At 40.9% G+C, this 10,966-nt stretch overlaps 3 protein-coding genes across 3 annotated transcripts in view; all 3 read left to right on the top strand.

Moving 5' to 3' along the window:
* LOC135203977 (uncharacterized) overlaps nucleotides 1-844 on the top strand; it is an 8,290-nt gene extending 7,446 nt beyond the window's left edge. Inside the window, exon 3 of the mRNA XM_064233902.1 lies at nucleotides 1-844. This exon is cut by the window's left edge and continues 407 nt beyond it. Within this exon, the coding sequence (XP_064089972.1) occupies nucleotides 1-844 (844 nt within the window).
* A 1,301-nt stretch (nucleotides 845-2,145) lies between these two features.
* Nucleotides 2,146-3,198, top strand: LOC135204268 (uncharacterized transmembrane protein DDB_G0289901-like). The gene has a single exon (XM_064234394.1). It carries the CDS (start codon nucleotides 2,161-2,163, stop codon nucleotides 3,058-3,060), a length of 900 nt encoding a protein of 299 aa, XP_064090464.1. The 5' UTR covers nucleotides 2,146-2,160; the 3' UTR covers nucleotides 3,061-3,198.
* Nucleotides 3,199-5,353: 2,155 nt separating this feature from the next.
* LOC135203975 (uncharacterized) lies at nucleotides 5,354-10,515 on the top strand. The gene is made up of 3 exons (XM_064233901.1): nucleotides 5,354-5,371; nucleotides 7,961-8,122; nucleotides 9,559-10,515. The coding sequence occupies exons 1-3, from the start codon at nucleotides 5,354-5,356 to the stop codon at nucleotides 10,513-10,515; spliced, it is 1,137 nt and encodes a 378-aa protein (XP_064089971.1).
* Nucleotides 10,516-10,966: the final 451 nt, after the last annotated feature.

The raw sequence follows: 10,966 nt of genomic DNA, 5'->3' as shown, positions 1-10,966 counted from the left end.
TATCCTGTTCGTGCGTCTGCCAGAGGGCGGCGGCGACCTGGAGCCAATTGTGTTACCCCCGCCCCACCAGAAGAACATCGTGTACATCCTGAACAAGGGAATCGCAGTCGGTGGCCAGAAGGTCATCAACGTCCCAGCCCCACCCAAGAGCCAGCCTGAGGTCTACTTCGTCACTTATGACGACGGCCAGAACCCGACTCTCCCTGGAGGTGTGGACCTCCAAACGGCTCTAAACAGCGCCGTTCATCAAGGGGTCGGGCAGGTCATTGGAGGTGGATCGAGTAGTGGCATCTCTGGTGGCATTATCTCTGGAGGTGGCATCTCTGGCGGAATCATTTCAGGAGGTGGTATATCTTCTGATTTTGGTGTTTCTGGAGGCGGGGGCATCATTCCTGGAGACTCCATCAGCGGTAGCAGCATCTCTGGAGACTCCACCAGCAGTAGCAGCATCTCTGGAGACTCCATCAGCGGTGGTAGCATCTATGGAGACTCCACCAGCGGTAGCAGCATCTCTGGAGACTCCAGCAGCTGTAGCAGCATCTTTAGAGGCTCCATCAGTGGTACCAGCATCTTTGGAGGCTCCATCAGCGGTAGCAGCATCTCTGGAGACTCCATCAGTGGTGGCAGCATCTCTGGAGACCCCATCAGCGGTGGCTGCATCTCTGGAGGTTCCATCAGCGGTAGCAGCATCTCTGGAGGCTCCATCAGCGGTGGCAGCATATCTGGAGGCTCCATCAGCGGTACCAGCATCTCTGGAGACTCCATCAGCAGTGCCAGCATCTCTGGAGGCTCCATCTCTGGAGGCATCTTATCTACACCCTCTGGTCTCCACTCCCTTCCTTAAACAATGACGGCTGCCCGTACGAGAAAGATTCCAATCTCTTTGTTTAGTGTTAGGAAATACAATCGTACGTTGTCTTACTTCTAACCTGAAATAATGTTAATGTTATTGTATGCAGAGATATGATATATTATCAAAAGCGTTGCTATGCATGAAATGCATTATAATACAAGTATTTTCGTATATATGTATATCCTCAGTTGTTGCTTATCAGCTTCAACGAATACCTCTGGATTTTGCATTTTACTTCCTTGTTCTTACAAGACCTCTTTTATGTTATTGCATAAAACTGCAGATAGCATAACCAAAGCCTTTGAGAATGATAGCTTGAAAAAACAGACTGACTTTCCCAACCATTCTTGTTTGGGATGATTGATTTCCGGGCATCAAAATGGTTAGGAAAAGGGTCTAGATTATTATAAGGAACACTAAAGCCCACATTCCTTTTTCTCATTTTATTTTTCCATTCAGACTAAATATAATTGAAAGAAAAACACTGCATAATTCACTATACTGTTTTCGCTTACTCGGGGAGTAATCCTATAAACTAATTTGTTGCTGTTGTTTTTGTTGTTGTTCTTGTTTTTGTTGGGGTGTAGGAAAGTCCCATAGAAAAGTCTCAAAAAGGTATGAAAAGGTGTTTCGCGTTGAGTTAAAAAAACAGGAATTTTAGGATAGGATACTTATGATTTATTTATTGGAATGAAAATGTAAAAAAATATATAATGTGTATGTTAAACAGTACAGATCAATTAATTCTAATAAACTATAGCGTATTTATTTCAATTTTTGTTGGCGAATCAACGGACTACTTATTAAGGTAAAAATAAAAGATTTTACCTCAATCTTTTATTTTTACCTTAATAAACATCCCTTTTCGGAGCCCTGCAAAGGCCGACGGGATGGGCAAACTTAATGGCCTTATTTGCAGGACTAATAAGTATGAGGAAAATAGTGGCTGTTGCAATTTTCTAAGTATTGAATTTTGGGATGGCGTTGCTAGCCTTGGCTCTACTATGTCCTCTCGGGTGGTTATGGAAACTTTTGTACCATTGGCGTAGAGTATTCAATTATCGGTCACCCATCCAAATGCTGACCGGGAAGCAATTCTTTATGCTTGTGTCTGTAAAGATATTAGCCTTTAATCTCCTGTGGTATGGAAGTTGACCATTCCTCCAGCCCTCAAATGAAAACATTCATTAAGTTGCCCAACGCCTCGAAAGGGAAGTAACCTGATAAAGGCGTTCTACCAGAACTCACTGTATGATCCAGTAGCTAATAGGACCAAGGATAAATAAGGCGGCATGTTCTTGTAATCTATGATACCGTCGAAGGTCACCGGGATTCGGGGCTTATATATACCCGACGGGCGCCTGGAAGACCATCTTCAGTGCCGCTATGAAGGTCCTGGTGAGTTCTTCTTCCTCTCCTTCTCCTTCTTCCAGCCTTCCCGCGGCTCTAGCTTGTCTGGGGAATGTCTAGGTCTTTGGAATCTTTGTGACAGTCTGCTCGTCTTCACGGGATGTGGGTCGTTAATAGATGAGGCTGGCTGTTGGTCTGGTATTCCAAAGTTATTCTTTCAGATCTTCTGTGTTTCAAAAATTACCGTGCCTGACCAGCCTCGTAAGAGCCCAGAGGTAGTCTTCGTCAATTACAGGCCAGGGGAGAATCCCAGCCTCCCTGGAGGCATCGATTTGCAGACTGCCCTCAGCTCTGCATCACAGGGGACTGGACAGGTCATCAGTGGATCAAGAGGAAGCGGAGGAAGTGGATTTGGTGGCCAGTCTTTCGGTGGATTCAGCCAAGGCGGATTTGGAGGATCAAGCAGCCTCACCAGTGGAGGATCAAGCAGCTTCACCAACGGAGGATCAAGCAGCTTCACCAGTGGAGGATCAAACAGCTTCACCAGCGGAGGATCAAACAGCTTCACCAGTGGAGGATCAAACAGCTTCAATAATGGAGGATCAAACAGTTTCACCAGTGGAGGATTAAGCAGCTTCCCCAGTGGGCAAGGATTGGTAGGATTTTCTGGACAGTCTGGAAGCAGCATTAGCAGTGGGCAACTGTCAGGCGGATTGGCTGATCAGTCCTTCGGTGGCTTCAGCAGTGGAGGATCATCCAGTGGAATTAGTAGTGGCATAGGCAGGTTTGGCTTCTCTGGTGATGCAAGCCAGTCCAACATCATTTCCAGTGGAAGTGACCTGGGCTTTTCTTACTGAAGTAAAGACGCATGGAATTGGTTTCTGATGTCATGATCAGAAAAATTGGCAGGTTTTATATTACCAATAATGTAAAAGAAAACTAAAGGGACTGATGTTACTGGGAGCTTCTAAATACAATATTTCCAACATCATGAAGACTTTACTTCTACCTATGGTGTCGTAGTTTTAATTCATGTCCATGTGCCTTACACACAAAAAGTACAATTCTCCCAAATATGAATGGACTGTAAGACATTTAAAAGTGTTATCTAGCAAAGTATCACATGATTTCTTGCCGTGTAAAATGGAGGAGAGTAATCTGGTCTGTTTACTATGACCTCTGTGAAGCTTCTTTGCTTTGTTGGCGATTTTACTTCTTATGGTAAAGGATTAAATCTTATAATTTCCATGCTTGGTTTTATCTCGTCATGAAATATCAAATCATGAAATCGAATTTGGGATTTCTGTTTGGCGCAGAAGAAATAAAACAAATAATGATAATAACAGTAATGAGTTAACCTTTAAATGTCTGCCCAGAATTCTTCATTGTATTTCTCATGTAAACGTAGTCTCTCTTTTTAGCCTACATAGAAAATTCTATGCAAAATTAAATGATTAACATATCTCCTCATCAATCTTATTTTTCAGTAAATTTTGTCTCTATCAGTCTCTTCACTGAATGTACTCGTGATTTTTTACGCTACGCACTTCTCAGAACTAAAGTCATCTCTCTCTCTCTCTCTCTCTCTCTCTCTCTCTCTCTCTCTCTCTCTCTCTCTCTCTCTCTCTCTTCTCTACTCTCTCTCTCGTACCTCCTCTCTCGTCTCTCTCCTCTCCTCGTCTCTCATCTCTCTCTCTCTCTATTATTAGAACTCTGGCTTTCTTTCATGTTTTGTTGATATGTGCAAATTAAAAACTAACGTATAGAATTTCGACTACAATCTTGTTGTGAATACAAAGACACTTTCCATGATTTCGAAGTAGAAAATCGTCCAAACTTCAAGGAGAAAGTGACCTCTCTCTAATCACAGACATAAGTACCTGGGGAGTCTAGGTAGCTCTCACGGTACAAGGCAAGTAAATAATCACACGTCGTGAGTTACGATCTCATTATGTATATGCACTCATTCGGACAGAGCACAGGAATACTTCCCGCCTTAGGCTGAGAAGTCAGGGTCGAAGTAATTGCAAAAAGCGACAATTTTTTCAGTTTTGTTTCGACGCTTACTGCACTACAGCATGGGCGCATCCTGGCTGCCTTTTGTTTTAATGACCTTATTTGCGGGTCTAATAAAAAAAAAATACTATAATGAATACCAACCAAAGAGCAAACGAAATTGATTCTGAATGAAGATTATATTTTTTTTTTTGGGGGGGGGGGGGGGGCGGTGTGGTTAGTGTGTTGCAATACTACAAGTACAAGGCTGAACAAAGATAATCGTTTGTGCGTGCGTTGCAACGCTAGAAAAACACGTGAATCACTCATCCTTGTTACACCTGCTTGCGAGTGATTTTTTTTTTCTCTCTCTCTCGCTCTCAGATATGATGGAAGTGAAACGAAAGAGGAAAAAAAGAGATGTACAAACAATATCTCTCTCTCTCTCTCTCTCTCTCTCCCCTCTCTCTCTCTCTCTCTCTCGTTGATATTTTTCAAGAAATAAAAGAGCCATTAAAATATTATAGTAGCAATAAAATTCTAAAATTCTAACATTCATCATCCGAAGATTCTTAAAAAAAATTGCAACAATAATTCCAGAACTACTAGGAAGGTGAAACTTAGCCAGATATTATCGGACAACCTACCTGTCCGCTAATTGAAAAGGCACTGCACCTCAGGTGTATCTGCCCTGAATAGATAGGAGATATTCGCCCAAACAAGGGTCACCAATGAAAGTAAATAATCCTTCAATTCCATTACAATATTATAACGGGGTTATATACTTTCTCTTATGTCCAAGTAGTCTCATACATGACCCGGATTTAGCAAAAGGCTGAAGACAAAGAAGATCAAGGCCTATACGGATACGAGTGCCTATGCTCTTCAGGATAGCCTCCAACAGGGAATGGCAACATATCAAAAAGATGAAAGTTGCTTCTCTTAGCGTCGTTCAAGCAAAGATTCCATAACGAGGTTTGAGGGGGAGGGGCATTGCTTTTCGGGGGAGAAGGGCTGCAAAGTTTATAGGAAAAAAGGGACACACACACACACATGATCTAGTGGAAGTGAGAGGTGAGACTAGGGCGAGGTGGTGCTGTTTATATACTTAATTGCTGTGGCATCGCTATCTCACATCGCGTCTTCCTCTCCACCATGAAGCTTACGGTACTGGTGAGTGCCTCTCCTGTTTGTGCGCCCTATCTGTTTCAGTGTCGTTGTCTTCAAAGACTTTTGAAATCCCGTGAGTGACTCCATAGCTCCTGGACTTCTGTCTACGGCGAGTGTACATACTTACGAAACTCTTATTACGTCTGACGATGGATTAAGGAAATCTTTAGGTGACCAGGACTAAGCTAGAGTCCTCTATATATTGTGACTTGGGTGACTGACAATATATGCATATATATATATATATATATATATATATATATATATACATATATACATATATATATATATATTATATATATATATATATATATATATATATATATATATATATACACACATATATATGTAAATTTATGTACACACTCACACACACACACATACATGTATATATATATTTATATATATACTATATATATATATATATATATATATATGAATATATATATATATATATTCATATATATATATATATATATATATATATATATATATATATATATATATATACTAGTGGCTGTAAACACAGCCACTAGTTTGTTTTGGGGAATTACGCACAATGATATTTTGAAGTGTTCCTGAATTTTTGTATACCACATTTATCTTGAAAGTTTTCAGTAATTTCTGAATAAAAAAAAGATTTACATTATATGGCAGTGTCAAGATATTTTCTCTCACAAAAGGGAGCCTTCAAAGACTTGAAATCCCGTGAGTGACTCCATAGCTCCTGGTGACCAGGACTAAGCTAGAGTCCTTATAGAGTCCAATATATGCATATATATATATATATATATATATATATATATATTATATATATATAATATGTATGTATATATATATATATATATATATATATATATATATGAATATATGTATATATATATATATATATTTATATATATATATATATATATATATATATATATATATATATACATACATACATATATACATATATATATATATATATATATATATATATATATATATACATACATACATTATATATATATTATTATATATATATATATATATATATACATACATACATTATATATATATATATATATATATATATATATATATATATATATATATATATATATATATATATATATATGCAATATATTGGACTCTATAAGGGACTCTAGCTTAGTCCTGGTCACCAGGAGCTATGGAGTCACTCACGGGATTTCAAGTCTTTGAAGGCTCCCTTTTGTGAGAGAAAATATCTTGACACTGCCATATAATGTAAATCTTTCTTTTATTCAGAATTTACTGAAAACTTTCAAGATAAATGTGGTATACAAAAATTCAGGAACACTTCAAAATATCATTGCGCGTAATTCCCCAAAACAAACTAGTGGCTGTGTTTACACGATTCCTTGTGTTGGCTGTAATTACAAATACCTTGCTCAAACTGGTAAAGAACTAGATTACCGTCTAAAACAACACCGTTACGCAGTTAGAACAGGTCAATCGACAAGCGCTTTATTTGTACATATGAATGATTTTAACCATAGTATAGACTGGAAAAATGCATCTAAGGTAATATTTTGTAACCATATTGTAAAAAGAAACATAATTGAATCTGCCTTTATTAAGCATTTTAACGATCAACTTATGAATCTGAGTTCAGGTCTTTTTAAATTAGATAGTTACCTTGTTTATAAAATTATATATATATATACTTACGTATATATATATATATATATATATATATATATATATATATATATATATATATATATATATATATACGTAAGTAGTGTTATACGATCACAAGTAACACGTGAAGATTGTATATCAAGAGCCAGCAGGAAAAATGAAAACAGCAGTACCTAGCGCTTTCGTGTATTCTTGACACACCTCATCAGGGTACAATATATAGAAGAATGAAAAATAGCTTCGAAATATCAAAGGTAAACATAAAAACAAAAAAGTAAAATACAGAACAATCAAACAGCCTAGTCAAGCTGAAAGGTGAAAAATTAAAGACCAGGTACCAAGCGCTTTCGTGTATTGTGTACACTTCTTCGGGGTTCAAAGTAAAATAAATAAATAGAAACATAAAACAATTCTTAAAAGTGCTTAAGAACTGAAACTGCAGTTAGTATAACAGGCTGTTGCTAAAAGGTGACATAGTGTTTCCTTACAATTTTATAAACAAGGTAACTATCTAATTTAAAAAGACCTGAACTCAGATTCATAAGTTGATCGTTAAAATGCTTAATAAAGGCAGATTCAATTATGTTTCTTTTTACAATATGGTTACAAAATATTACCTTAGATGCATTTTTCCAGTCTATACTATGGTTAAAATCATTCATATGTACAAATAAAGCGCTTGTCGATTGACCTGTTCTAACTGCGTAACGGTGTTGTTTTAGACGGTAATCTAGTTCTTTACCAGTTTGAGCAAGGTATTTGTTAATTATATATATATATATATATATATATATATATATATATATATACATATACTTCAACATACTTTAAATTAAATCTTTCTGCAAATTCCAGCCACAGTGACACAAGATACATTTGGCTAGTTCTTTCCATTATTTCTATCTCTTTGTTTACTGTTTCCAGATTTTCGCGTCCCTCTACGCTGCAGTGGAATGTGGTTTGGTGCAGGGCTACTCCTTGCTCACTCCGGGACCCTCTGGTTTCGGTGGTTTCGGTGGGAGCAGTAATGCTAAGGTCACACATTCACGTATCAACGCACGCACGCCCACGCATGAGCGGAAATTGGTAATTGGCAACAGCTTACGTCAGTAAGCCGTAAATGTAACGTAAAACATATGTAAAATCGTAGACGTACGGTGACGGGTCATCCGGGCTCTAAGCTCCGCTCACTAGGGCGCCGTAGCCCACTCCAGTTTTGAAATGTTCAAAACAAGTCATGGGTGGTCATGCCAAATGTCACCTGACGTAGCTCCAGGCATTGCACGTGGGACCCACGGTGACTGTTGTGGGGTAGGTGCCAGGGTCACCTGCCTTGTTCGCCGTCATTGATTTCTTTCCACCGCGAAGCATGTGAGCCTCCTAATTGCGCTGTGGCGTACGGGGAAACCGATTCGCACATTTACAACCCTGTACAACATGGCAATGCTGTAGCATGGAATAAAAGGTCGGTCGGCGCCCTCAGGTCAACTGTTGTTTCCTTCTTCTAGACCAGCATTTTCCTCCAAGTACTCTCCACAACGCCCTTCAAGATGCCGAACCTCCTAAAACGACCAAGGAAGGGACCATCAACATCACATCTTCTTGCAGGACCTTCTTTCGGCCTGGAGAAGACTCCTACAGCCACTCCTGCAGACACTCAGGTCGAGGAAATGTAATCTTCCACCTACAGGAGTCGGAGTTGGATGAGATACAGAATGATGACAGCGACACAGAAGAAGACTGACGGATAGGGAGAAGTGGATATTGAACATATTCTACTTCCTCAAGCCCCACATCGTCCATCAGAAGAAGGCCAAGATGTTGGGACTGCCAATGGTATGTATATTATAATGTCTGACTTTAATTTTTTTATTTGTTGAAAATATACAATATTTTACAGTACATGCAGAATTCTACCAAAGTGAATTTACAATCTGGATTTTCAGAATGCAATATTTTGACATTCTCTCATACATGTTCCATCACTTTACAGTCTGCTCTGTTTCCAGGCCAGCCACTTTGTACCCTACGGCCCCAGAACGGTGGGCGTGGTCATGACGTGAAGTTGACGTACATAGAACATTACACTATCGGCGTAAGTTCCAAGTAGACGTCCGACCTTGCTTACTTTGGGCGTACATCTGCGGCGCAATTTACGGTGCTGGCTTTATGTCCGTCAGCCCGTGTCCTTTTTACTAGCTGTTCAAGGTCATTTCACCGCGATGATGACCATGGTCCACATACGTGGGCATGCGCCATCGTGATACGTGAATGTGTGACCCCAGCATAATGCGCCTCCTGCTGCGTCACCTCCGCCTGTGTCTGTCATAGCCGATGATTAATCCATGGAAGCTCCCTTCAGTACTAAACATGTTCATTCTTCAGGCCACGGCTTTGGCTTCTTCAAGGGCGACATCTCCCCCGGCCCTTCCTGCGACGATAGGCAGATCCTGCACGTTTGCGGGAGGTGTGCCACTCGCCAAGTCACGCGCCACACCTACATCTACGGCATCCCTCCTTAGCCCCGTCCCATTGGACCGCCAGCTAACATTCCCCTGCCCAAGGTCGAGCACAATATCCTGTTCGTGCGTCTGCCAGAGGGCGGCGGCGACCTGGAGCCAATTGTCGTACCCCCGCCCCACCAGAAGAACATCGTGTACGCCCTAAAGAAGGGAACTGCAGTCGGTGGACAGAAGGTCATCAACGTCCCAGCACCACCCAAGAGCCAGCCTGAGGTCTACTTCGTCAATTACGGCGACGGCCAGAACCCGACTCTCCCAGGAGGCGTGGACCTCCAAACGGCTCTAAACAGCGCCGTTCATCAAGGGGTCGGGCAGGTCATTGGAGGTGGATCGGGTGGTGGCATCTCTGGTGGCATTATCTCCAGAGATGGCATCTCTGGCGGTATCATTTCAGGTGGCATTTCTTCTGATTTTGGTGTTTCTGGAGGAGGGGGCATCATTCCTGGAGACTCCATCAGCGGCAGCAGCATCTCTGGAGACTCCACCAGTGGTAGCAGTATCTCTGGAAACTCCACCAGCGGTGGCAGCATCTCTGGAGGCTCCATCAGCGGTGGCAGCATCTCTGGAGACTCCATCAGTGGTACCAGCATCTCTGGAGGCTCCAGCAGCGGTAGCAGCATCTCTGGAGACTCCATCAGCGGTACCAGCATCTCTGGAGGCTCCAGCAACGGTGGCAGCATCTCTGTCTACACCGCGGTAGCAGCATCTATGGAGACTCCATCAGAGGCAGCAGCATCTCTGGAGGTTCCATCTGCGGTGGCAGCATCTCTGGAGGCTCCAGCAGCGGTGGCAGCATCTCTGGGGACTCCATTAGCGGTAGCAGCATCTCTGGAGACTCCATCAGCGGTACCAGCATCTCTGGAGACTCCATCAGCAGTGGCAGCTTCTCTGGAGTCTCCATCTCTGGAGGCATCTCATCTACACCCTCTGGTCTCCACTCCCTTCCTTAAACAATGAGGGCTGCCCGTACAAGAAAGATTCCAATCCCTTTGTTTAGTGTTAGGAAATACAATCGTACGTTGTCTTACTTCTAACCTGAAATAATTTTAATGTTATTGTATGCAGAGATATAATATATTATCAATAGCGTTGCTATGCATGAAATACATTATAATACAAGTATTTTCGTATATATGTATATCCTCAGTTGTTGCTTATCAGCTTCAACGAATTCCTCTGGATTTTGCATTTTACTTCTTAACCAAAGTATTTGAGAATGATAGCTTGAATAAACAGACTGACTTTCCCAACCTTCTTGTCTGGAATGATTGATTTGTGGGCATCTAAATGATCAGGAAAAGGGTCTAGATTATTATAAGGAACACTAAACCCCACATTCCTTTTCCTCATTTTATTTTTCCATTCAGACTAAATATAATTGAAAAGAAAACTCCACATAATTCACTAT

This window comes from Macrobrachium nipponense, chromosome 44 (assembly GCF_015104395.2).
Source record: "Macrobrachium nipponense isolate FS-2020 chromosome 44, ASM1510439v2, whole genome shotgun sequence".
NCBI classification, from domain to species: Eukaryota; Metazoa; Arthropoda; class Malacostraca; order Decapoda; family Palaemonidae; genus Macrobrachium; species Macrobrachium nipponense.
Note: the sequence above shows the minus strand (reverse complement) of the source record. Positions and strands in the feature narration are given on the sequence as shown.